The 27,876-nt window shown below is 49.1% G+C and overlaps 1 protein-coding gene across 1 annotated transcript; it reads left to right on the top strand.

Moving 5' to 3' along the window:
- Positions 1-415: 415 nt before the first annotated feature.
- SCN1B (sodium voltage-gated channel beta subunit 1) lies at positions 416-25,774 on the top strand. Its single transcript, XM_081869708.1, has 6 exons — positions 416-1,937; positions 17,112-17,278; positions 19,208-19,451; positions 20,557-20,698; positions 22,164-22,274; positions 24,498-25,774. Exons 1-5 carry the CDS (start codon positions 1,892-1,894, stop codon positions 22,228-22,230), a joined length of 666 nt encoding a protein of 221 aa, XP_081725834.1. The 5' UTR covers positions 416-1,891; the 3' UTR covers positions 22,231-22,274; positions 24,498-25,774.
- Positions 25,775-27,876: the final 2,102 nt, after the last annotated feature.

Raw genomic sequence — 27,876 nt, 5'->3', positions numbered from 1 at the left:
AACCCAATAACCAATGAAGAGGCCAAGGAGTTTCATCCTCAGAGACCTATTGCAAAGCTTCGACTCACGTGACACACCAACGCCGAGAGTGCTTCTGACCCGGTGCAAAGTGTCCTTCAGGGCCCGATCAGGGGCATTGCCAAGACTGTCGGGGCAGTCCTATCTCTTCTTGTACCTAGAATCTCGAGGTGCGCCTGCCGTTTGGGAGAGAGGCGCGCGGGGGTCGAGGACCCACCGTGGGCGTGACTCGCGCTGGCGGGGCGGGGGACACGACTTGGGACGAGCTGCTGCCGGGCTCCTCCGCTCCCGCAGCCACTGCAGAGAGTGACGCATCCCTCTTCCGTCCTGATCTTCCTTGCACACCCGCCCCCCTGGTTGATTATTCCCCACCACACGGCCGAGGAGGCGGAGGAGGACGGGTGGGCAGGTGGGCGCAGTGCTTGGCGCTCACGTCCAGCCAGCCAGCTCGCCCTCCCCTTGCCTGCCTACCCTCGGCTTGCCCCGCGTGGCGGCTCCCTGCTCGGCTCCCGCTGTTGCTTGGGCTGCTGCTGCAATGCATCAACTTTCGCTGCGCCCTCCCCCTCCGACTGGCGCACGCTTTGATTCATTCCCAGCCGCCCTCTCCGACAGCAGCAGCAAGAGCAGCAGCAGCAGCAGCGCCAGCAAGCCCAAGCCTTCCGCCGCCAGCGCCGGCTTTGCCGCAGCGGTGCGCGCCGCCGGGGAAGGCTAGGCAAGGCGAGAGCGGGCAAATCGCCGCGTCGCAGCCCCCAGTTGAAGGAAGGAAGGAAGGAAGGCGGGAAGGAGAAAGAGAGAGAGAGAGAGAGAAGGAAGGAGGGAGGGTCATCCGGGCAGCGTCTCACCCCACACCCTGATCCTTCCCATCCCTCTGCAGCAGGTAGAGTCTTGTCTCCAAAATCGATTCCTCCTCGCTTCGATCCAGCCCTACCGGCGACAGGAAGCGGTTAAAAAGATCTGACCTCTCCCCGTCCCAAGTACAGCCCGCGAAGGGGCTTCCGAGGCGCCGCGCACCGGCCATGGATCCGGCCCTGCTGCGTCCCGCACCTGCTCGTGGGGGCGGGTAGCTCCTCCTTGCGCGCGCCGAAGACGCTTTGCCAATCGGGCTGCGCTGCCTGGTTAGATCGGGGTGTGTGCATGTGCATGCCCGTGTTTTCGCCGAGAAAAAGAGACAGGATGTCCATTCGGAAGGCACTCCGGATTTAAAGGTGACTCGCGGAGCCTTGCCGCCAGCGGACCCGAAGCAAGGCCGTGAGCGCCTGGAGCCTGGCCGGCGCACCTCGGAGTGAGGAGGACACGGCTCCTGGGACCGGGAAACAAGCAAACAAATAATTTTTTGGGAAAGAAAATTGGCAGGAAATTCAAAGCTCCAGACGCGGGATCTTCGGCAGGACAAGCCACCCCGGCTCGCCTCGCCCTGGCTTGGTGAGGAGGAGAAAGGACCCCCGCGCGCTCTCCGGGCCCATCCCAACTTTTATGGATCCTCCCGCCGGCCGCCTCTTCTGCATCTCCTCTTGCTCTCGGTCCCCGGCTTCGTCCCGTCGCAGCGCCGCGGCGCAAGGGGCAGCCGTCGGGGCAACTAGCGGCGCAGCGCCCCCTGCCGCCGCCGCCGCCCTCTTCGGGGCCGAGCGGGATCAAGTGGCCGAGGCCGAGTCAGCTGCATCCGGCTCCGGCATTCCAAGGCGCTCTTGGGTTTTCTCCTGCGGGCGCTGAGCTCAGCCTCGGGCTATAAATACCCTCCCTGGAAGACTCTCCCCCAGGATCGTCTGTCTGTTGACCGCAGGAGGTTGCTGGGAAGGGCGGGGGGAGCCCGGCGCTGTGTCTGTCCCCCCCCTAGGCCAAGAAGGGCGCGCACCCTGGATCCGAACCCCCCGGGATGGCTACCCCGCGCCCCATCTCGCTCCTGCTGTGCTTGGCCCTGGGTGAGTTGGAGAAACAGGGGGGTGGGGGCGAGGGGAGGGAGAGAGAGAGACAACGGGGTGAATCCGGATCTAAGGGTACGGAGTGGGACCTCGGTGGGAGCGCTGCGGAAGCCCAATTTAGACGTGCAGGGAGAGCAAAACTAGCTGGATCGTTGTGGTGGTGGTGGGGAAGACCAAGGAAGGACCAGGACTCCTCTTGCTCATTTAGGGCCTGCGCAGGCACACGGTTTGATCCCAAGAAAACCCACTTCCTAGATTTTGTGTCGTGGGACTTGAACCCAGTGCAAAACACGCACATCCCTGCCCCCTCCTCAATGCAGCTAAGGGCTTCTGTTTTTGTTTTTCTGGGGCATGATTCAGATAGAATCCGAATCTCTTGAGATCCACTATAGTGAACCCAGTGCTGAGTCTTCTCTGAGCTTTCACTGGCCCTATAAAGGGGTTCTTCTCTTTCAGAACTTCCCTTAAGGAGAGGGTGCAAACAGTCCACCCTGGGGAGCTTGAAATCCAGCTCCAGTTCTTCTCTCCCTCTGTTAGGGTTCGCATATTGATCCCAGTCTTAGGGCCCAGGATTTTGTGTATGTTGTGCAGGGCTGAACAGAGGCCACACCACTGCCACTCAATCCTTTTCTGCACTTTTTTTCATAGGTCCCACAGAGTCCATTCCATGGCCTCTAAAATCCATGTCAGGATTTCTTTGTCTGTTCCCAAAAGGGGCCCAAAGTAGCACCTCCCCATACAGTCAACCCAGCAGGGATAATCTCAAAGGAGCCAAGAGCAGAGATTGCAAATGTAATAGCAATTTGGGGGTGGGAGTGAATAGTCAGAGTGGTTGCAAAGGTAATGGACTTTTAAGTTAACAATAGCCCACGGAAGGAGCCCCAGTTTTTGTGTGCTAAGATGTTCTCCAAAAGGGGTCCCAGTGAGTCTGGCTAAAGGCAGTGGGATTTACTCCTGAATCTACAAATTATGGATCAGGCTGTGCATTTGTGTGCAGAAGAGAAACAGGGAATTGTGTGAAAAAATAAGGCAGGTACTGTACAGTTGAAAGGATAGAGGGTTTTTTGGGGGGTGCACTGTAGACAAAATATAAGTGTTTCTCTGGCTAAACTATGAGAAAGACGGGGAGAAATGGACAGGGTAAAAAGAAACTAAGGAAGGATCACACCCATTGCTGTCAATGATGTGGGGGTGACCTCCCCCAAATATTTTGGTGCTTTAGTTTGCCACATATTTTCCTTCTTCTTTTGCATTCATGAGTAACAATGAATGCCAACTGCTAATATAAAATTAGACAAGCGTGGCATTTTCAAAGTTTCTAGCTTTCTTTCTTAAATGCAAGCAAAATAAAAATGCTAAATAAGGCCATGCGCTAGGGCATCAGAAAAATCCTGGTGGCAAACTATCCTTAATTTCCATGGGGAAATTGCCCAGTACAATTTTTTCTAGAAAACCTACCTTGCCTATTCCTGCCTCCTGCCAGCCTCCTCTTGGGTCCCCTTCCATCTGTCTCTGTTCCTATGTCAGCAGCCTTTTCTCTTTCTGATGGGTTTATAGGTAGCGTAATACCTTCTTGCTGTTAGAAATCTTCCCAGTGGTGCAATCAGGTAATTTTAGACCCTGAACTATCTTCCCCACTGCCAAACACTTTAGATGACGATGTGTTTTACTTGACTTCAAAACATGGCATCCCGAGCCCTGCTGCTTGGGGGACCCTCATTCTTCAGAGTCTGGGGCCCTGGACTGCTGTCCTAAAGTCCTAACCTGACTGTGCTGCCCGGTCTGCATCCACTCCCTTCCATATCTGTGCTAGGATCTTCCGGTTCATCCCCATAGATTTAGTATGGCTTTGGAGGAGGCAGAGGAAAAGGAGAAAGGTGTTTGGAATAGCTCAGTTGGTAGAGCATGGGGCTCTTAATTTCAAGGTCGTGGGCTCGAGCCCCAGGTTTGGCAAAAGATACCTGCATTGCAGGGCGTTGGGTTAGCCTTTCTCAACCTGTGGGTCCCCAGAGATTGTTGAACTACAACTCCCATCACACAGAGCTAGCAAGGCCAGAGCTCAGGGACAATGGGAGTTGTAGTCCAACAACACCTGGGGACCCACAGGATGAGAACCACTGGCAGTGGTCCCTTCCAACTCTCCGATTCTATGAAAACTCTCCCACCATCTTTGATAGCATCTGCAGGGACTTGTGGCCTTCCTCCAGATGTCGTCGGTGGCAACTAGTCCAGCAAATTCTTGCCTATCTATCTATGGAGATTCCCATCCCTTGCTTTGGGGTTCTCTGTTCTGACCCAGTGGGATGCCCCGACTTCACGAAATACACAGGGGTGTGTGTGTGTGTGTGTGGTGCCTTTAGGTGCTCCTACCTTGCTGAGCACAGTAACGACGACCCCGAGCCAATATCTCTGTGTGCATTGGTTTCCTCGTGGATCCAGGATAGTGAAAATAATTGGACTCCATAGAGCAATATTTGCTCTCGTACTACACAGCCCCCTGGATCCAGGAAGAATAGAGGGTGGGGGCGGGAATTTCAAAGCAGACATGCAGATCAATCCACTACTTAGCAATTTATTTATTTCCAGTCATTTGTGCCTCTGCTTTTTTCACTTGCCGGATCACCCAGGGGAGTAAAACGTAAAGAAAGAAGAAGAAGCTGCATTAAATACACAGAACGGTCCTATGTATGGTATTTACCCAGGAATAAGTCCCACTGTATAAAATGGGTAAGCGTGCATGGGATTGCAGCCACGACCAGAAATATTAAAACAGCTGATTAAAGCAAATGAGCAACATGACATAGCATAAGGCTGTAACAACTCCTTGGTATAAAGAACCATTTGCCCACTGAAATAAAACCCATCGGAATGCATGTAGAAATATAGGGCTGGACAGACATAATTCAGGAAGGTATTCCAAAACCTTTGGCACCAGTTTATTTATCCATCTCATTGTAATCTTCCAGAGAGCTAGGTCGACATGCATGCTTTCCTCTCCCTCTCAATGTTGTTTTCACAACAGCCCTGTGGGGCAGGTTAGGCTGAGAGCCAGTGACGGACCCCCAAGATTACAAAGATTGATTTATGGCTGAACGCGGGTTTTAAATTTGGGTTTCCCGATTCCTAGTCTGCTACACCAGAGGTGGGCAGAAAGTAGATTGGGATCTGCTAGCTCTCAGGATGATTTGCAGTAGATCAGCAAGAGTGGTCCCCCCTTCCCCCCTTACTCCTAGTCCTTCAACAATTGCAACTGCAGAAGAACTTTCCCCTCCTAAATTAGGCCACTGAGATGAAGAAAGCTCACTAAGAGTGGATTGCTATGTGAAACGATTATGAGCTCAGTTCAGTTCTGGTGATGAAGACAAAATCCCAGGCTCAGGATGTGCTCAAGAGGCAACCTGCCCTGTTCCTTAATTCTAAACTGTATATATTTTGCACCTAACCTCTGTTTGTGGATCTTGGGGTTATAGTAAAAAAACAAAGTAGACTCAACAAGCCAGTAATATACTATACCACACAGCAAAGGGACTGATCCCTCCTGACCCCGGAAAGAAAGTTTATTGGTTGCCTTCCCACACATATTTATGTATAGCTAAAATAAAATAATTATTGTTCCCAATTTTCAAAAACTGTCCTATGCCTGGTAGCCTGGAAGTGAGTTTTTTTTTTTTAATATATTCTCACCCCAGGGGGTGGTTGCTATTTGTAAGCCTGTCTTAATCAAAAGCTCTGGATGCTTTGCAGATGGAAGAAAACCCATGCCTATTTTCCACATTCTGGAAAGTACTGGATGAATCTATTCCCGGTCTCTCCCCCCCCCCCCCGGCTTGTGTGCTGTATTTTGTTATGTCAACAGTACATCTCTATAGTGGAATGGGCGGGTGATGTCATGGCCCTCCTCCCATCTGTGTCTACCTGTATTTATTTATTATATGGGCTTTTCTCGGGATCTCAGAAAGTGATCATTAGAAGTGAGATTCCTAACACTGAAGTGCTTTTTCAGAAATCAGCAATTATTTAGCAATACATGCTGAAGTCAGTCTCTCTCTCTCTGTAAATATTTTTATTGAAAGTTTTCTACATTGCATACAATAAAAGCCAAACTAATCTAAAGAAAAAGAATAAAGAATAACCTAAATAAAAAAAGAGAGAGAAAGGTAAAGAACTAGAGAGGCAGAAGGAGAAAAATAAAAGAATGAATACCAAAAGTCCTCTATTGGAATTTTATCAAATCCCTTTCTCCATATACAGACAAGTAGACCCTCCCAGCTCTCACCTGGGCCCCTGATCTTTGATCTGTCATCTTCCTGTGTATATCTTCATCAATCCAAAATAAGGGACTTTTACAAAGTCTCCATAGCAGTGGGCTATACAAAAGGCATACAGGTCCATCTGTTTTAAATCCTGAAATTTGCGAACCAGCTGTATTTCACAAACCGCCTAGTGCTGAATTAAGGTGCACGGGTGGAATGACGTTAAAACAGTGAAATGGAAAATGGAACAATTTTGACATCTGCGTCCGCCGATGTGGTAGGGGAGACTGCGCAATGTGTCACAAGTTTTACTCACGTCATCTGAGCTGACAGGAATTTAGGGTTCTAGAGCCAATCTCGCAAACCGTTTGTTCCTTGTGCACCACTACTTCTAAATTCCTCAAACAATTTCTTCACTTCTCTAACGTGAACAAATGAGGGAAAACTCTTTCAGCCCCCAAACTAAAATTATTGGGGGCTTTATGCCCTTATGGGCAACCTTTGGGAGGGGGTATCACATGCCCAGGTGGGTAGGATGGGGGGGGGGCTGGATGCTGGCCTGTGGGATTCTGTCCTCCGAGGTGGCTGCCTCAGTCTGCCTCATGTACCCGCTGGCCCTACAAAAAGCCCACAGGCAGACTCTGGTCCTGAAAATAGCCATCAAGAGTAGCTACTGTTGACAACCTGTGAAATGGTCTAATCCCCTTTCGAAACCATCAGAACTGGGGGCCATTATCACATTTTGGGATCTGTAACCCCAAAGAAAGGCTATTTACAAAAAGGAAGCTGCATGCTTGCTTGTTGTGCTTGGGCTGCCTCTGACCTTCTTTTTTTTTTGCAAATGACATACAAATGACACCTTTTAAAATATGTAGCTACGTATTTGTTTCAGGTGTGGCCCTCCTGGACTCACCTCTGCTGTTGGGCAGGATGCTTTCATTGGGGTGCGAAGGGTATACAACCCTTGTCAGCAAGCAGATTTTCTGGAGGACTAGAACAGAGGGCGAAGGGTCAAGAAGATGCCCGGGTTCCCCCAAAGCGCCCCACTCCTTCGTTTGCAAATTTCTGTTCTGCTGCAGATGCTACACTCTCTGCCCTTTTGGCCATAGTTTGGCAACAGATGGGCCAAGTGGTCTTATGCAGTTGGCCAGATTTCATACCAGGGCCTCTGGTTGCTAACCAATAGCACAGAGAGTGCGCTTCGATAGCGCTCCAAGTCACCCCATTAATTTACAACCAGGGCCAAGAAAAAATGTGGTGCTAAAACGGGAACCCAATCTAAGCTGATGGCCAAACTGCACTGGGTATTAATTTGCTAGCCTCCCCCAAGTTATTAAATCTGTTTGTCCACCAAGGGCTTCAGGCAGAGATTTTTCACTTCAGTTGATAGTTGTTCCTTTTAACTCGGGCGGAGAAACTTTTTCCACCCAAAAACCACATTACCTTCTGTGCTGTATGTGTGCATGTCAGTGGTGGGTGGAGCCAGAGGCCAAAATACATTGGTACCTCGGGTTACATACGCTTCAGGTTACATACTCTTCAGGTTACACAATCTGCTAACCCAGAAATAGTGCTTCAGGTTAAGAACTTTGCTTCAGGATAAGAGCAGAAATCGGGCTCCGGTGGCGCAGGAGCAGCAGGAGGCCCCATTAGCTAAAGTAGTGCTTCAGGTTAAGAACAGTTTCAGGTTAAGAACAGACCTCCAGAACGAATTAAGTACTTAACCTGAGGTACCACTGTAGATGGAACAATAGATTTGACTCTTTAGGACAGTAAAGCTTCCTTCCAGCCACCCCAAGGTCAAAGATTTCTGTACATCCACCTCTCCATGCTCCATCTAGGCCAACAAGAGGCATTAACACAAAGTTGAAGGACACTTTCTGGCCAGGCCAGAGCATTTAATGAGGTGTGGGCGTGGCTTGGAGAGGGGGTGTGGCCTGAAGAGAGTTCCAAGGGCCATGTTCAGTGAGGCCTGCAAGGTTGTATTCAGCCCCAGCACCTGAAGTCTCCCACCCATTTTAACTGAGGGTAGCAATGTTTCTGCATTTATTTGTTTTTAATTGGAAACTGATATGGGAATACAGTGGTACCTCGGGTTAAGTACTTAATTCGTTCCGGAGGTCCGTACTTAACCTGAAACTGTTCTTAACCTGAAGCACCACTTTAGCTAATGGGGCCCGCCGCGCCGCCGGTGCATGATTTCTATTCTCATCCTGAAGCAAAGTTCTTAACCTGAAGCACTATTTCTGGGTTAGCGGAGTCTGTAACCTGAAGCGTATGTAACCTGAAGCGTATGTAACCTGAGGTACCACTGTATGCAGAACTGAACTTAAGACTTGAAAGGACGAGACTCTGAAAGAAACTGAAATGGACAAATTCTCCCAGTCTTTAGAAGACAGCAAAGGGGAGCAAGAAATTTAGGAGGAAACTGTATGTTTTTAAAGGTGGGGGAGTAGTGATGTCATAATTTGCAAACAGTATTAAAGGTATGCTCTTACCTTATGCTAATAGAAGGAGCTGTACATCTGGGGATTGCTTGTGTTTCTGGACGCTACTTAAAACTAATGGTCGGCCCATTTCTAATCATTAAATTTTCACGGCTCTTGCTCGAGTGCTGCAGAGTTGATCGTGGGGCTGTGGCCAAATGGCAATGCTCAGGAAGATACAGTCCACCCGCCTCCTGACATTCCCCGAGCTTGCTTGACACCCCCAGGCTTTCTCGCAGCAAGCATCTTTGGTGTCAGAAGCACATGAAACGAGTGGGACCTGCAACACAATGTTGCAGCGTGCCTTTTAGCTGCTCAGTGTTCCAGCCAACCCGGCAGCTTCTTTCAGGATACTCCTGTTTCATTCCTCTCTTCCACCGTATGACCGTTCTCCTTCAACCAGATACTCAGTGTTCTGCAGCCATTGAGCCTCTTCGGTCCCCATTTGGGTTTGTTTTCCCCTGATCCATTAAATTCACCCCCCCCAAAAAACAACAACAACAACACAGCTCCCCTTTGCAGTTCTCCAGGCATGCTGATATCTCCCTCTTGTTTCTCAATGGCCACATTTTGGCTACAGTCCTGTTGGCACTTACTTTCTGTGTTTGCTATTAGAGGGATGGATGAGAGGTGCTATCGGGAAGCATCCACCTTTGTCCTGGGAGCCCATTCTCTTAGCCTCAGATGTTTCAGAGTTGGCTCTGGTTATGCAACGGCAAGAGGAAAAGCACTTTGAACATTCTCCCGGGCGGCGTTTTCTCCTTTGGGATTGGGCATGTGCACTGATTTCCACTGGCCCAAAAACCTGGAGCTGGCACCTCCTGTTTAAAATAATAGTTATATTCATGCATACAAACACAACCCAGACAGAGTAAGCTGGCATCTAGTGCTCCCAATCTCACCCCCTTTTCTCCTCCTTAAAATATATATTCGTTCGCTAATTCAGGCTGAAGGAGATGAGTTGGAGAAGGGGTGGCCCCCCTGATTTTCCAGACTTAAATTCAGTTCTCCACATTTCCACAGCAATTTGTGATAGGGGTAAAAATCCTCATGAAAATTCACCAACACTTCTATGTCAATTTCTCCTGATAAACATGTTAGTTTACATAAAATAATAGAATTGTAGAATTGGAAGGGACCCCAAGGGACATCTAATCCTACCCTCTGCAATACAGGGATCTAAACTAAAGCATGCACATTTACACATTTTTTTTGCAAAAGGTTCCCCCTGAAAATAGTGCATTTTTGTATGTTATTTTCACTAACATATGGCTTGTAATAAGCTAAGTCCTACTCAGAGTAGACCCATTGAATGACTGTAAAGTTATATCTTTTGCTTTCATTGGGCCTACTCTGAGTAGGGCTGACATTGGATACAACCCTATGTTTTATGCACATCCCCCCATATATGCATTTTTTGGTACGTGGTGTTTGGTTTGGCATTGCAAAATTCAGAGAAGTGCAAACTTTGAAGAAGAGCTACGGTTTGGTTCACATATTAGTTTGAAAAGTGTAGGTAAGGTAGTTTCTTGTTAAATGCAAACAGAATCACATTTCTCCTTCGTTGCCTGTTAGTGCTGCTGAGTTAGATGGAATGAAACAACTGCCTGTGTTTCCAGAGCCCTGAGGTCCCTTTGCACTCTTTTTTTACCTGCCCTTTCCAAGTATGCTAGCAGCCACGTGGAAGGAGACTTTGCACATGTATATGTGAGGGAATCAAGGCATCTTGTTAAGCCCTTGCCCCCTCTAGGAAAACCTGGGGCCAAACCCTCAAGAAAAAGTAACTTTCATAATTTCCCCTACCTGGTTACCTTGAGCCAGATTTTGACTCAACCCTAGGCGAGCAGCTGTTTACAAGCCTGTTTTTAAAGCTCTGGGGGTTTCCGGCATGAGATCGCAGAGGCTGAACATCATGTCCTGCTGGTTCTCAAGCAGGAGAGTGCTGAGAATTGGTCAGTAGCTAAGACTTTTGCAAAAGAACCACTGGCTTCAGATGCTGCTGATTGTGTGCTGAAGTCAGCAAAGCTCCCTCTGCAAGCTCTGTCCTTCGAGCCAGCAGGGTGTCATTGCTGATGCATGAAAAGCGGGGAGAAAGAAAATGACCTGCCGGAGGATGCTGGCTCTCGCCCACTGGTGTGCTGACACGCTTTGCAGCCACAAACATGCGCACATGCGGTCCTCCCTTTGCCAACAATGTTGTCACACCTACTCAATTACTCGCCCACGGGTGCTCAGTCACACTTGATGATGATGCAGTCCCAGTAATTGATCTCTGCAGGCTTCCCACTCTGACGCTTTCATTCCCACTCCCAAGGAAGAGGCAGGATTCCTTGTGGGGTGAGGTGATCTTACTGGTCAGTTCTGGGGCCCAAGCTCACAGGTACAGTGGCGGAGGAAGGGGGGCAGGGGGCGGTCTGCCCCAGGTGCCATCTCTGAGGGGGTGACAAGAAGGCAGCCCACGAGGGACTTGTCCTGTCACCCTGGGTGCGGTGGCGCGAGCTGCCGCCATCATGCCGCCACCGCATGTGGAAGGTCCTCCACTTGCAGCTGCACCCTCCGCCACCGCCCGTACAGTGCGCTCACATGCGTGGTATGTAGCGGCGCATGCGCTGAATGTAGCAGTGCGCACGCATGCGCACTGGGCAGTTTGCTCCGCCCCCGACATCCTGCACTGGGTGGTGGTTCTTCTTACTTCGCCCCCTGCACAGGTGTCCCAGCACGGGAAGAATGGATACAAAAACTCCTGGAATATGCAGAAATGGTGAAACTTACCGGAAGAATAAGAAATCAAGATAACAAACTTCTTAAAAAAAATAAAAGAATGGAAATGGTTTATTGAATATTTACAGATAAATTGTAAACAGATAAAAACAACGGCAGGATTATTGTAATAACCTGCAGTTTCGTAAGAGTATATATTTAAAGAAGATGACTAAATGAGCCAATTAACTTAATTAGGATATGCAGAATACATTAGAAATAAATTTAAGGAACCGCAGAAAAAGGGGGAAGGAAGTCAAGTTTTGAAATGTCAAAATGATTGTAAAATCAGTGAAATGTATAAACCTGAAAAGTATATATAAAAAAGAGAGAGATAGTTTTGTTTTTGTTTTTAAAAATGGAGGTAAAAACTGTTGGACAGCTGTATAGTGGGGTAGGATAGCTGGGGGGAAAAATCATACCTGGCAACCAATGCGCCCCTTTGGTTTCCGATAATATGTGGGTAGCAGTGGCGTAGCGTGGGGGGTGCAGGGGGGGCCGGCCGCACCGGGCGCAACATCTGGGGTTAGGGCAAATCTACAGGTTAGGGGGCGCAAATCCACGGGTTAGGGGGCGCAAATCCACGGATTAGGGGGCGCAAATTACTTGCCTTGCCCCGGGTGCTGACAACCCACGCTACGCCACTGGTGGGTAGACGGGTCTAAGAAGCCCGGGACACAAATTTTCACAGCCCTCTAGCAGCTTGTGGTGGCTCATTTAGCAGAAGCAATGTATGTAGTGTTAACTCTGGAAGTGTATCCCCGATTCTGACCAAATGAAGCCTCCTAGAGCAAAATATACATCGGGAGACTTAGTGGGGTCACTTTTCCTGCCCCACTAATATGGGAATGAGGGACACGGTAGTTGAACAGCAGAAGCAGTGGAGGAAGGCGCTCGGGCGCCTGGGGCAGCGTGCCCAGGGACAGCGCGAGCAGCCCATGAGGGTGGGGCGCATCATGGGGCCTCTGGATTCTGCCTGCCTCCTCCCATTCAGCCACCCTATAGCGGGGGGGGGGGGGGGGCAGCGGTTGGACCGTTTGGGCAGCGTGGAGTCTGCGTGTGCCCAAGCCACTGTGTCTCTCCCAGGAGAGACACGTGGCTTGGGTGCACTGCAGGCCCCACAGCGAGTGCCACCCAGCATTTTGTCACCCCCCTGAGTGGTGACACCCAGGTTGGACTGCACCCCCCCGCACCCCCTTCCTCCGCCCCTGAACAGCAGTGCAATGAGAGCATGATACGACTTGGGAAATGTCAAACAAACCCACCTGAACTGTGGCATCTGCAGGCGCCAAGTGAATCTCCTGGGGTGGAAGTGAGGATAGTGGAAGGGATGTGAGATATTTGTATCGGACGTTTATTCTCACAACAACCTTGTGAGGTAGGTTGGGCTGAGAGGCAGGGACTGGCCCAAGGCCACCCAGTGAGCTTCATGGCTGGGTGGGGATTTGAACCCTGGTCTCCAAGGTCCTTGCCCAGCAACATCTGGCCACAGGTTTTCCAATCTTGCTGTAGCATTGTCATTGTCGTTATCACGTACAGCAAAATCTTATGCTTACTCAGAAGTAAATCCAAATGGATTTAGTGGGCCTTACTCCCGTAGTAAGTATGTTTAGGATTTGGGCCTTCGCTCAGTTTTGCCTCGGACTTTTCTGGATTCAGGGAGTCAACGCGCTGTAACATATGCGGCGCCAGTGCCTCAGCAGGAGCTCAGTCTTAACAGAGGGCAGCTGTGTTCTTCCTGCTGATGCAGCTGATCTCCGCAGAATAGCTGGCAGTGTCCTCTGTTCCAGTGGTTTGCCTGTGGATCCTGTGAGTTATTCTCCTTTTCAGAAGTGGAACTGAGGGCGAGAGAGATGCCCAATACCACTCTCAGTGACTCCCATGGAAAAGTAGGATCTGGATTGAATCTTTGAAGGTGACTTGGAAACTACAACTAATCCAAAATGTGGCAGCTAGACTGGTGATTAGGAGTGGCCGCCGAGACCCCATAACACCGGTCCTGAAAGACCTTCATTGGCTCCCAGGACGTTTCCGAGCACAATTCAAAGTGTTGACCTTTAAAGCCCTAAATGGCCTAAGCCCAGTATACCTGAAAGGAGCATCTCCACCCCCATCGTTCAGCCCAGACACTGAAGTCCAGCTCCGAGGGCCTTCTGGCAGTTCCCTCACTGTGAGAAGTGAAGTCACAGGGAACCAGGCAGAGGGCCTTCTTGGTAGTGGCGCCCGCCCTGTGGAACTCCCTCCCGTCAGATGTTAAGGAAATAAACAGCTATCTGACTTTTAGAAGACATCTGAAGGCAACCCTGTTTAGGGAAGTGTTTGATGTTTGAAGTTTTATCGTGTTTTTATTGTTCTGTTAGGAGCCGCTCAGAGTGGCTGGGGAAACCCAGACAAATGGGCGGGATATATATAATAAATCATCATCATCATCAAACTGTAGAATTGGAAGGGACCCTGAGGATCATCTAGTCCAACCCACTACAATGCAGGAATATGCAGCTATCCAATATAGGGAATTGAACCTGCAACCGTGGCATTATCAACACCATGCTCTAACCAACTGAGCTATCTGTTTGACGGGACTCTTTCCTCCAGGTTCAACCCTGAACTTTGAGTGGGGAACCTTTTTTACCCCAAAGGCCATATTCGCTTCTGGGCAATCTTCTGGGGGCCACATGCAATTGGTGGGTGGGGCCAGAGACAAAGCCGGGAGGGGCAACATGTGATTTTAAAAACAACAACATTGTATAGCAGGCCTGTATCTTCATGCTCACCTATCCCTCTCTGTCCTCCATCCAGGCAAGAAAGAAGCATTACCAGGAATCGAAGGGCACATTGCAGCCAGGGAAAAGCAGTCCAGGAGGTTGCAATGCAGGGCTGGGGAGGGTCCAGCTCGGGAGGGGGTGTGGCCTGGGGAGAATCCCGGGGGCCAGATGGGGAAGCCTGGAGGGCATCATCTGGGCCTGAGGCCCTGCATCCCTGCTCTGGACCAAATTGCCTCAGTCATGAACTTTAATCAGGTTGTAGTGTTGTATGTTTGCATCTAGCAACATCTATTTATAAAAAGCCTTCCCCACCAATTAAAATTTGCCCCCGGCCACTATTTGCCCCAGTTTTAATTCACAAAACTTCTCCCCACCCTCAACCTGTTGTGTTTATGAGTCCTGACATCCCTTTGTTTATAGAAAGAACCCAGAAAGTTGGGGCAGGCAGGGGTGGAGGGTGATGTGGATTGGGACCATGCCATGCAGGGTTGTGGGGTGTGTGTGTGTTGAAATAATGTTTTTTTAATTAATGAAATAAGAGATAACAGAATACAAAACAGAAGGATACAATTAATGCCCTTTGTATGCACTTGGACAATAATTCGCATATGACAAAAGCAAGTATTCATAAATTAAAATTGAGTCAACAGGATTCTGCAGGGTCAGAGTGTCAATGAGAGTTGACAGAGGCTGTTAATCCTTTCCTCCTGCTTTGTTTTCCTGCTGAAAATCGCTTCCCGAGCTTGTCCATTGCCCCACTTGTAATGTTTTGAACCAAATGACAGCTTCTGGAAATGGGGTTTTCAGCAGGGAAGTGGGGCAAGGCAGAGGGAGGAAAAATTGTCATCCCCTCCCTGTGCTCATGATTCAGATCTGTGGGACTTGATTATCAATCAATATTCTTACGATCTCAGATCAGCCACTAGAATACATCTAAACACATGCAATTTTACAGTTTCAAGTCAAAAGCCTTTTTGGGATTAACAACATGACAAAAAGCATTGTGTATGCTTTGTTCACAATTAAACTAGAACTAGTTTTTGAGTGCTGGTGTGTTTGGTAGAGGGCTTTAATCATCTGGTTCCCAGCAGTGCCTGCAGATGCACAGAATTTTGCCACTTTGATGGTGATTTCGTTAGCGGAGTCTAACAAAAGGAAGGAAGTAATTTGTGTAAATAAATGAGACAGGGCCCTGGTCACAAGCATATGAATCATGTCCTTGAAATCATGTCTGGTTTGACCTTCAGTGAAGTTGTATTTGGGGTGCTCTAGTGATTGCTCCAGATCAGAGTACTGTTAAAGGGCCACATACCATGAGCTGGTGCAGAGGTCAGCAATCCTAGTGGTTAGAACATTGAGCCTGAACCCAGCTTAAATCCAGACTTGGCCGTGAAGCTCTGAGGACGGCCTTAGGGAAGATTCACTATTGTTCAACCTAAAAGCTGTTGTGAGGCTTTGCTCTCTAGCTCCTTAGAGGAAGTTCTTCGGCGGAAAGCTGTCCGCAGCTGGCCCTGGCCCCTCCTCCATGCTCCTTAACTTGTCCCTTTTCCAGCTTCTCCTGCCCCACTGGGCATCTTTCCACCCCTCCCAAGGCATTCTGGGAAGACTCCTGTAGACCCATGGCCCTCTCCTCCCGCCAACCATAGGCTGAGCTCCAAGGGTCATCATGGCAGGCACAAGAAGCTGGTGGGAGCTGGCAGTGTCTGTTGCGGCTGCATTAGTCAGAACTCGCACCGTCGACTTACATTTGTATTTATTGGCATTAGCAGACACCTTGCAGAAGGACGAGAGGGGGGAAAACCGAGGCCTTCTCCAGGGTTGTGTGAGCTAACAAAGGGGCCAAGGACAGCATATTGCAATTTTACATTTGCTGAAATCCCCTCTCCTCCTCCTCCCTTATTTACATTGGTATGTAAATGTATGTTGTGTACCTAAAAAGCCAGAGGTATACTTCCTCTGAACATGCTTGGTGAAACAGAAACGTCTTCAGCAGGTGACAAAATATTAAAATTATGAGGCTTTGTTTCTGTGCTCAGTGTGGGTCCCCAAAACTGAAAGCTAGCAGTGTCTGTGATATAGAAAAATAGGGGTGATTGTCTTTTGCTGCCCAACTTCCCAAGGGACTGAGTCCCCTAAGTCCATGATCGGTCAGAGATGAATGGATGGAGGCAGGAAGCAGTGAAAGCAAGGCAGATCTTTATTTTTCTGTTGCAACAGAGTTCCCTCCCCACCTAGCAAGGAGCAAAGAGAGACTCAGAACCAAGAAGATACATCTATTTTAAGGGTTTTCATTTTGGCGTGGAGAAGGACATCCCTTTACAAACAGTCAGAAATCACATCACACATAAGGTGAGGTTGCTGTGGCTCAGGCAGGCCAAGGTGTGATATTCTTGAGGATTTGGCAAGTTTTGCCTAGTTCCAGACACAGTTTACACAAAACATTAGCATTTGATAAGACAATCAGGATGTCTGTCAGACATCCCTCAATGCAGAGCATCTGGGCAAACGATGACAATTAATACAAAGGAGGTTCATAGATATAGGAGAGGAATCGCTTCAGGAATTTCTCTTTATTGCGACCTGCCTGCATGGTCTCAGGCAAGAGGGATTAAGGAGGCAGAGGAAATATTTGGTGTCTTAAGGAGAGCCAAGATGGCTTTTGGATTGCTCTCCTGTACTGTTGTAGACATGTGGTTTATATACTTACGTATGTTTGCAATTATCAACATTTATTCTATGTTTGAGACCTTAGAATCCTTTTAACCACTGGAAGAATTCTGCTGCCAGGAAGGGAGGCAAAGATGGCCGCCCTTGCTGAGAGGATACAAACCAATCGTTCAAAAGCCAGAGACACGTGAGAAACTTTTGTTGCCTTTCTGATGTGATATCTCTCCCACCTCCCCTTCCCAGTGACGTTGTGCCAGGGTGGCTGCGTGGAGGTGGACTCGTACACCGAGGCCGTGGCCGGCAACAGCTTCCAGATCTTGTGCATCTCCTGCAAGAAGCGCAGCGAGACGGAGGCGGAGGCCTTCACCGAGTGGTTCTTCAAGCAGAAGGGGGAGGAAGAATATGTCAAGGTGCGTGCCGTGGCGATGTAAGGGCAAGCGGTTGTGTGGAGGGGGCGGTGGGACGGGTAACATAATGGCCTGTTTACTCCCTGGACCAGGAAATGTTGTAATCAACTTCACCATAAATACACAAGTCTAGAATAAATAAGCTTGTGGGATCTGTCCTCATCCCAACTTGGAACTGCAAAGCCCATCAATCCAAGGCAAGTGCAAAATAGGGGCTGAAAGCGTGGAGCCGGTTTCAAAATGGCGGCTTAGGGGGTGGAGCCAGTTGCTCTTTGCACCCCATGAGCCAGCAGACACTGGGATAAACTGCATAGACCGGTACATAGGCACTGACTCCTAGGGGCTGAGGCAGTTTTGTTTCCACCCCCTCAATGTATTTTTTCAGGGGGCTGGGCTCCCCCCAACCATGGAGGGAATATATATGGTACTTTTGCAAGTGCTAAGTAATGTTTGTTCTGCTTTTGTAGGAAATCGATCCCTTAGTGTGGCAGCACCCATTCTTTGGAGCCCATTGATATTAGGCAGGAGTTGTATTCTTTTCGTCACCTGCTAAAAAATCTTTTGTTTCAGCAAGCCGACCCAGGCATATAACTTGAGCATTTTATTTTAATTAAAAGTATGTGGGGTTTTTTTTAAAAAAAACCCTCATTGTATTTATATTTTACATCTTTTATATAGTTTGTTCTTAAATGTTTGTTCCTATCAATATATTAATAAGTATTTTAAGTTGTTGAAAACTAGTTAGAGGAATTTTTTTTTGTTTTAGCGTTCCAATTCTATTGAATAAAATATAATATATATATATATGCTCTCCTCTACTGATTGATCCCAGTATGGCAGGCACTGTTTTAATATAACAAATAAGTTGACTAAATGCTAGAAACTATACGTGAAATGGACACCCATGGAGTATGCACACTCTTCGTACATGAACCGCAATTAAATGCAGATAGTCTGATGTGCTGGACCTCCCATTCTCCAAGAGACCAATGTTAATTGGGTGCCTCTTGTTCCTTTGAAATGGCTTTGTTGATTTGTGAGTTCCAAGGTACTTGGTGTTCCCGAGAGCTCTTCCCCAGGCTATTTTTATTAACTACATCAATGATTAACCATTTTAGGAGCACCTGCATGTATAGGAGGTCCCAGAGAGAAAGAAGAAGACAGAGATGCAGGCAAAAGACTTGGGAGCAGGATAGGGGCAGGATGGTGTAAGCAAAGCCCATAAAAATCATGCTGGTGGACCTTAGATGTCTTTTACAGGGTAGTCACCATCATAATAAAAAAGGACAACATTTGCATTGTGCTTTCCAGCATTCAAAGTGTTTCCTATATTTCACCTAGTTGCAACAGGGGTGGGCAGCCCATGGCCCTCCAGATATTGGACTCCAAATCCCATCAGCCCCAGCCACTGTGGCCGTTGGACAGGGAACAGGGGTAGGGGAGGCTGGCGCACATTGGGACTGGTAGGGCAGAAGATGGACTGATGGGGCACTTCCCCACCAAACTGAGTTTGTCCTCAACCAGCTTGCACTTGCCTGCCTTCTTACAACCAGCCCAAGGGCTATCAGCCTTGGGCATTAGTGTTGCCCTTGCAGAATTCTGCAGAAGGAGGGTTGGGACAAAACTAGAATGAGTTGGCTCTGCCTGTTATGAGCTCTGACGCCACCTACTGTTGGGCTCCTTGTTTTCCTCCCTACCAGTCCCAATCTGTCCTAGCGGACCCGCCATCATCCCTGAAAGCAGGCTCGGAGCCAACAACCCTATATGCAAGCCTGTATTGGGGTTGGGAGTCTGAGGCTGTGAGTGGAAGTGGTTTGCGTAAGTCCACCTAGTGAGTTCAAGATTGGAGTTGAGTACGTCTTGCCTTATAGTAGGGCCACCTCTGCCAACCAGGCTTCTCTGTGTGTGGACTGAACCTCACCTGTCCTCCAGATCCTTCGCTATGACCCAGATGAGAGGCTCAACGTGATGGATCCTCGCTTTGAGGGCCTGGTTCATTGGAACGGGACCAAGAACATCCGGGACTTGCAGGATCTCTCCATCTTCATTCTTAATGTGACCTTTGACCATATGGGTGAATACGTCTGCACTGTCAACCGCACACTCTTTTTCGCGGCGGAGTTCACACACAACATCATGGTCAACAAGACCATCCATGTTACAGTGGTAGAGAAACGTAAGTATAAGCTTGGAGCTAAGGAGAAGCGGAGGGAGAAGCTGGGGTGGTGGGGGACTCTTGGCGGGCTGTGAAACAGTGGTAAGCTTAAGACAGGGACGGGGGATCCTTCCTTCAGCCCAGAGGCCTTGTTAGACCCACCAGGCCTTTTTGGGCAAGCCACACCCACCTTCCCTACACCTGATTTTGTATATGATGTCAGGTGTGAGGCAGGTAAAGGCAGGGTGTGGACAAAAGGGGCTTTGCGGTCCCAGCCGTTCCATTGTGCCTGCAAAGCACTTCCCAAGTGCTAACTAGCAACTGATTGTCATCGCTTGGGAACTGCTGGGGATGAGGCTTCCCAAGCCCTGACAATCAGCTGATAGCCAGGGTTGGGAAAGCACTGCACTCAGGGTTTCCCCAGTGCTGAAAATAAGCTAAGGAAGCCCCATGTACTGCGTGTGGGGTTCCCCCCCCCAATGAATTTTTATTTCAAAAATGGGTCACCTGGTATCACAGTAATTTCAGGTGATTGGCAGGTGGTCAGCTCCACCCACCTGCGAGACTTGGCCTTCATGTGTGTGCTGGCTAGATTCATTTTCCTGTGCCTGGTTTAAAACAGAAGAAAAGCACTGGTGAACCAAAGGTCCATCTCATCTCCTCCAGCTTTTGTTTTCCACACCGGCTAACCAGACGCCTCCGGGAAGTCTGCAAATTTCAGTCATTTGCATAGAGCTACCAGCTTTAATCTGTCCAAGCAACAGATACACTGACTTTAGAGCTGTAGCTGATTAATCGGCGGCAGCCTATTGTACCGGATGGGGATGAAAACTAAGGGCACATGTTTATCTCTGGAAGCCCTTTTGGTTCTGGTGTGTTGCTGTAATAGGAATTGGAGGGGGGGAGTTTTAACAACCATGGATGCAGGGAGCTTTTGCTTGTTAAAATTGTTAGAATGGTAAGAGGCTCCCCACACCCAAGCTAAAGGGAGGACCAATTTGCATGGCAGGACAAACATGACTCAAAATCTGGAGCCGGAGAGCAAATGCAGCTAGAAACGTGCATTAGGGATGTGTGTGTGCCTGTTTTGTTTGGTACATCCTTATCTCTGTCCTTCCTTTCACAGAAAACCGGGAAATGGCATCCATCGTTTCCGAGATCATGATGTACGTTCTCATCGTCGTCCTGACCATCTGGCTGGTGGCTGAGATGGTCTACTGCTACAAGAAGATCGCTGCGGCGACGGAGGCAGCTGCTCAAGAGAATGCGTAAGAAGCGTGGGTGGTGATAAGAGGGGAGTTGTGCGTGTGCGCACACACACGTGTTGAGAAGCCAAAAGAAAGAGCAACAGGACACCAGTGCTAGCTCCAGCTTTGACCTACCTTGGCCAAAGTGCCCTCTGCTGGGCCAGCTCCTACATAGGCAGAACCCCCTCCAGGGCAATGACATGGTTGCAGTGCATCGCTACAGGGTCATTGCTGTTTGAATTTCCCACAGTGCCTCAGGGCAGCTTTACATCAGGGGCAATATGGGTAATTTAAAGTGGTAGGTGGCTCCCGGACTGGTATAGGAAGCCCAGGGCTGCCAACAACAGTGGACCCTCTGGTGTTGCCAAGGCCCCAGCAGCTGCCTGAGAATGCCAGATGTTGGCCCTGGCCCTGCTGGAGGTGGAGAACACAGGGTGATGCAGGGGAAGGATGCAGAAAGTGAAAACATCTAGACTGGACCGTGTGTCTTACTGGATCAGAGGGAGCTGGGAAGCAGGCCAAAGGGCCTTCCAGTGGAAGACTTCTGTGTGTCTTGCAGTGGTTTTATGCCTTAACTGGTGGTAAAGCCAGGTTCACCCTTTCTTTTTGCTGTTATAACCCTGTTTGTTAGCCTGGCAGGAAGTTGCAGGCTCAGCTGAAAGCATTGCCTGCCTCAAAGCTCTTCTTGCAGAATAAACAAGTCCTTGAGACACCTGTTGGCTGCACCCGTAAGAACATAACAAGAGCCCTGCTGGATCAGGCCAATGGCCCATCTAGGCCAGCATCTTGTTCTCACAATGACCAACCAGATGCCCATTGTGAGAAGCCCACAAGAGCACTCCTGTGGTTTCCAGCCACTGGTATTTAGGAGCATTGGCACCTTCAACTGTTGTCCTCAAACTTTACTTGAGGCATGGTATTGCCAAACACTTAAAAAATATTTGATGGTTCCCCCAGAATAAACTTGATGTGTGAAGAGGCCTTCACGTGTACTTGAGAGGCTGGTTAGAGAGCTTTGGCAGACCCGACCTGGCTCGTAAGCCACTAAGCGGAACCTGGAACAAGGCCAGCTCCAGGTTTGTTGAGGACGGGGCTTGTCAAAATGTACCCCTTCCTAGGCCTGAGGCTGCCTTGGCAGGCTAACCTGACAACAACAATAGGCAGCAGTCTTGCCCTGATGAGCACTGGGCCGGGGGTGGTGGATTATGTTGTTTCCCCACAATGCCCTTGGCGTAACATCACTTCAGGGCATTCTGGGAAATTAAAATGGCGGGCAGTTCCCAGACCCACCCATTTGGTGTTTGCTGTAGAACCAGAAAAAACCACAGTTATTTTACAGAAGGGCCCAGGATAGGCACCAGCAATAGGCCACGCTGGGGCTCTTGCAGCTGCCATGTGCCGGTGCCAGCCCTGGTTATGGAGGGTGGGGAATCAGGGAAAAAGCCCACCTCACACATATTCCCGCTTCTCTCTTGTGTCCTGACAGCTCTGAGTACTTGGCCATCACGTCGGAAAGTAAGGAAAACTGTACAGGGGTGCAGGTAGCTGAATAGCCCACGTAGGGCTGTTGGCGGGCACAGGACTTCCTGGCTGGCAGGTAATGTATTGTGAACATCGCCGCTTCATCCCCATGTTTTCCAAGAGTGACATCAGCAAAAGATGTCCCTTTCCCTAGGAAATGACTGCTGAAATCTAGATGGGAAGGAGAGGCGGGCAGGGAAATATGGGAAGAGGCAAGAGGTTAGCAAGGGACAAATGTAGGCAAATGCAGTTATGAGCAATTAAGCTTTGTTGCCATGGGGCCTACCAAACAAAAAAACCCCATCTCTAGTGGATGGCGATTGCACTCAATATTCCCCGCTCTAACGGCTTCTAATATCGAGAGTGATTTTGGCAGGCTTCTGAAGGAAAAGGTTAATTAGCATTCTATTACTGCTTCCCCGTTTTAGATTAAATAGCAGGGGGAGACGGTGTGACGTACAGAGGGAGAAAAGTTCTGTCTCTGGGCAGGGCTGCCAACTTCGACTACAGAGGGGCACTCACATGCCTTTAACAGCTGTGTGGCAAGGGAAGAATCCGGAGGGGGGGGGGTTTGCACCTTTCCCCTGGACTGTGGCACAACTTTGGGGAAACTGGCCCTTGTTGAGCCTTCCTCCAGACACTGCTGTCGAAGGGCCCGGAAACCCAGTGCCAATTCTAGGTTATTTCATTTGCACTTTTTCCATTGGGCTCAGTCCGCATGGGCACCTAGAGCAGGGCACCTGTGTGCCCTTATGGGACTTTCTCGGTGCCCGCAGAGTCCACTCTCTCCTGCACCCATGCTCCCCACCCCACAGAAATCAGGCTTGGAAGAAGCATTGCAGCCAACAGGCCGCGGTGTGTGTCTGGCTGTGTAACACCCACTGAAATTTCCCCTTACAGATAGGTAGCCGTGTTGGTCTGCCATAGTCAAAACATAATAAAAAAATTCCTTCCAGTAGCACCTTAAAGACCAACTTAGTTAGTTCTAGGTATGAGCTTTCGTGTGCATGCACACTTCTTCAGATACACTGAAACAGAAGTCACCAGACCCTTCTATATAGTGAGAAGGTGGGGAGGGGTAGCTGTGATGAGCCTGTTGACGACTCTTAACGACTGCAATAGGTCTTACAGGAAAAAGCAAGGGGTGAGAAGGTGAAAAATGGCTTTGTCATGTATAATGAGATAAGAATCCAATGCCTTTGTTCAGACCAGGTCTCTCCATGGTTTTAAGTTTGGTAATAAGTTGCAATTCAGCAGCTTCTCTTTCCAGTCTATTTCTGAAATTCCTTTGTAATAGAACAGCTACTTTGAGATCTTGTATAGAATGTCCTGGGAGATTGATGTGTTCTCCTACTGGTTTCTCTGTCTTGTGATTCCTGATGTCAGATTTATGTCCGTTTATCCTTTGGCGTAAGGTTTGGCCTGTTTGTCCAATATAGAGATCTGAAGGACACTGTTGGCATTTGATGGCATACACAATGTTAGACGATGAGCAATTAAATAGTCCCGAGATGGTATGTGTGATGTTGTTGGGGCCAGTAATGGTGTTGTCCGGGTGTATGTGGCAGCAAAGTTTGTGTGCCCATGCGCCTGGAAAGCTTGGTGACCCCTGGTCAAGAGGGGGAGGCCGAGGCGAGTGAAAAATAAGCCGCCGTACCTTCTCACCCCTTGCTTTTTCCTGTAAGACCTATTGCAGCCGTTAAGAGTCGTCAACAGGCTCATCACAGCTATCTGCCAATCACCCATTCCCACCACCCTTCTGAGTAATACCCCTCCCCACCTTCTCACTATATAGAAGGGTCTGGTGACTTCTGTTTCAGTGTATCTGAAGAAGTGTGCATGCACACGAAAGCTCATACCTAGAACTAACTTAGTTGGTCTTTAAGGTGCTACTGGAAGGAATTTTTTTATTTTGTTTTGAAATTTCCCCGTTTGTGTGCCCATGCGCCTGGAAAGCTTGGTGACCCCTGGTCAAGAGGGGGAGGCCGAGGCGAGTGAAAAATAAGCCGCCGTACCTTCTCCTCACAGCTCTCTTGCTCGGGCAAACAAGCCCTGGCAGCAAGGAGGAGAGGCAGCCAAGGGGGCAGGGGTCTCTAGGGTTGGCAGTTGTGCCCACTTCCCACCTCAGATGAGGCATGGCAGAAACCCAATTGTGCCAATCCTCAGTGCTGGACCTGAGCCGCTTTGGGGCCTCAGAGAAAGGAAAAGAGAGAGGGAGGGAGGCGGTAAGCCTGAGCTCAGGTTCTCATTATGCGGTGGCAGTTATCTAACGTTCCTGTGTTTGTTAACGCTGTTCCAGGGACGAGGAGGACGGTGGCGGAGAGGGAAAGTGACTCAGCAGAGGCATCAGCAGCCCCTGAGAAGATTTGAGCTGGAGCCAAGCAGCCGCTCCCCCACCCCGCTGCACGGCCTCCCCTCCCCCACCTCCCCTTTAACCAAGCATGCTATTTTTTAATAATAATAAAAAGAGAGAGCTCTGTATCTGGCCCGGCTACCCAGGGACAGACGATGTGTGTTTCTGAAGGGAAAAAGGGGGAGGGGGCGGCTTGTTCCGGCAGGCACCTTGCTGTTTTTTTTCCAAGGACACATCCTTTTCGCCTTCTGTCGAGAAAAGGGTCGCCTCTGCCGCGATGCATGAGGAGAAAGCGGTATGGCTGCTCGCAAACACACACAAAGCTTGGGGCCCCTTTGCTGCTGTGGCCCCCCGTTGCGCCGCCCGAGGCCTCTTTTCTTTAAGAGCAATTGCACTTGCGCTTTCTGGTTTTTTGCACATTTATTGCGCTTCCCCCTCGCCGCCCCCCCCGTTACTTCGCTACCAGCACTTTCTATGGGTCTGAGGAGAGGAGGCCCCTGCGGTTTGCAATTGCCTGGCTCCCCGACATTCTCCCTCCTTTCATTGTCATGTTGTTAGGCCTCTGCCTTGATCTCTCTGCTCCCAGGGCAGCCACATCCGGCAAGGAACTGGAGTGGAGAAAGGTATTCAAGATGGCCGCCACACAAGGCCTGACCCTTAGAGAGGACCTTAAGATGGGGGCGCTAATCTAGGAATACCTTTGAGGGGTGAATATCTGATATATATCTGGATATATGAACTGTGACAATACAGAGGCCTGCCCTGGCTGGATCCCGCCATTTTATTGTCTTGACAGGATTTCCCTCAAGGGTGTCCCCCTGACGGAAGGTTTTGCTCAAGGGATCTTGCAAAAGGAAGATGCCGCAGAGCAGAAATTCAATTGGTGCAGGGGGCCTGCATCCAGACGTTGCTCCTTTGGCTGTGTGTCCCCAAACTTTGTTACTGTTCTGCCCTTCCTGGCGTCTTGTCAAATTCGCTTCCCGATCTTCGCCCCTGGCGCATATCAGTTCCTCCCACGATGCCTTCATGCCTTTCCCCCTCCTCACGTTTCCATTTCCTACATCCATCGCCACCCAGTCAGGCCATTTTGGCTCATCGGGGAATACTGTGCCCTCCCCTCTCCTCAGACCCCGGGGCTGGTCCCAGGGACCAGCTGCCCACCATCACAATAATAGAATAGAGTTTGTTCATAAATAAATAATAAAAAATATTGGATTTCACCAGCTCTGGTTGAAGTGAGTCATTCTTGTGATGAAAGGAGATGCAGATGTGTGGAAAAGCAACCATGGAACAGATAACACTTTGCGTGGACGATGGGGTTCCATTTATTTCATTGCAGAAATCACTTGCGGCGTGCGCATGCCGCCCTATATCCTTAAAGTTTTTGCTTTAAATAAATACATACCAGTAAGACATAAAACCGAAAGCGACACAGACACAACACAGTCAACTCATTGCAACCCCAAGCTTAAAACACAGATTTAATAATTGAGAGGTTCAGACTAGGTAAGTCGGCGGTGGAGAACATTTTCGGCTTTGCAGGTCTGATCCGTAGGTTCTCCATCTCAGTGGGCCAATTTTGACAGGTTGTCCCACCCACCTGTCAGAGCTGCTTGTGCAGCAACTCCCAAGCACCCAACAGCCTGTACGATGTTTGGGAACTGCAGCATGAAGGCTTTGCCAATCCTACGCTTGGCAAAGCACGGGGTTTGCAAACCTGTTTTCTAGTCGTGCCTCTGCTTGCCTCAAACCTGACATCACCTATGAGGTCAGGTGTGGGGCAAGTGAGAGTGGCTGGAGGTGAAACAACCTTGTAGCTCTGAGACCTGCATTGGGTCAAATGCAGCTTATGGGCTGGAACTTCTCTACCCCTGATGCAAGTTAATCAAATGCCTTTGTGAGGAGGAAGGTCTTTGCCTCGCATCATAAGGAAGATGCCAGGTGAATCTCCCAGCAAAGACAGTTCTGTAATGGGAATGCCAGGACTGAAATGGCCCTTTCTGCTTATCGTTCTGCCTGGACACTGAGGTCCAGCGCCGCGGGCCTTCTGGCGGTTCCCTTGCTGCGAGAAGCCAAGTTACAGGGAACCAGGCAGAGGGCCTTCTCGGTAGTGGCACCCGCCCTGTGGAACGCCCTCCCACCAGATGTCAAAGAGAAAAATAAATACCAAATTTTTAGAAGACATCTGAAGGCATTAATAATAATAATAATAATAATAATAATAATAATAATAATAATAATTACTACTACTACTACTACTTGGTAGAGGAACCCAGAGCAGCAGCTGTGAATAGGATCTTAGGGTTTTGATAGAAACATGGAAGAAGGCGGCCCAAGCCATTCAGGGACTTTAAAAGGTAAGAAACCAGCACTTTAAATTGAGCCCAGGTGAGGGATTTGGAAGGCGAGGAGGGCAGGCACATGCTTGCTTGTTTATTGAGCATTCCTCCTATTTGTTTGCAGGGATATTAGACAATGTTGGCTTATTTAATGAACGCTCATTCATCTGCAGGGAGGTTAGATTGTAATCGCTTTTCCTGAATTTGTCAGTATGTTATTGAATCCCACTGCAAAGTAGAGACAGCCTGGAAGCATCCCAAGACTTTTCACTTCAAATGCCTCCTATCTCCCACATTAATCCCTTTCCAAATGAGTTTGGATTTTTTAAAGGGGGAAGGCAGGAGGTATATTGTACAGTGGTACCTCTGGTTATGAACTTAATTCGTTCTGGAGGCCCGTTCTTAAGGTGAAACCGTTCTTATCCTGAGGCGTGCTTTCGCTAATGGGGCCTCTGGCGCGCGATTTCCGTTCCCATTCTGGGGCAAAGTTCGCAACCAGGAGCAGCTACTTCCGGTTTAGCGTAGTTCATAACCTGAGGTGTTCGTAGCCCGAAGCGTTCATAACCAGAGGTACCACTGTACACAGTAATTGCATAGTTGCTAAGTTGTGTCTGATCCAGACACCTTTTCTGAGAAGTGTGTCTCTTGCCAGGAATGCAAAGGGAATGCAGTTATGTGGTAGAGCATATACTCAACATACAGATAAAATCACCAGCCTCTGCAGTTAAAAAGATCTCAGGAGGGCCAAGTAATTAGGCCTAGATGGGGAGAGACCCAGGTTAAAATCCTTGCTCAACAATCGTGTTGCACACTGGAGCCTAATCTCAGCCTAATCTCCCTCACAGGATTGTTGTGAGAATAACATGGTGGAGGCTGGGAACTGCACACTGCCGAGTTTGCGGGAAAGGAGGATGTACATGCAGCAATAAACAAATCCATACAAACAAGTTTATTAATAGTCCACTGACATTCAAACTCCAAAAACA

The sequence above is a fragment of the Podarcis erhardii genome (genome assembly GCF_964252035.2).
Source record: "Podarcis erhardii genome assembly, chromosome: 7".
NCBI classification, from domain to species: domain Eukaryota; kingdom Metazoa; phylum Chordata; class Lepidosauria; order Squamata; family Lacertidae; genus Podarcis; species Podarcis erhardii.
Note: the sequence above shows the minus strand (reverse complement) of the source record. Positions and strands in the feature narration are given on the sequence as shown.

Coding starts and splice junctions, on each gene's coding strand:
- SCN1B (XM_081869708.1), top strand. CDS start 1,892: ATGGCTACCCCGCGCCCCATCTCGCTCCTGCTGTGCTTGGCCCTGG. Junction 17,279..19,207: donor GGGAGGAAGAATATGTCAAG/GTGCGTGCCGTG, acceptor CCTGTCCTCCAG/ATCCTTCGCTATGACCCAGA. Junction 19,452..20,556: donor TGTTACAGTGGTAGAGAAAC/GTAAGTATAAGC, acceptor TTCCTTTCACAG/AAAACCGGGAAATGGCATCC.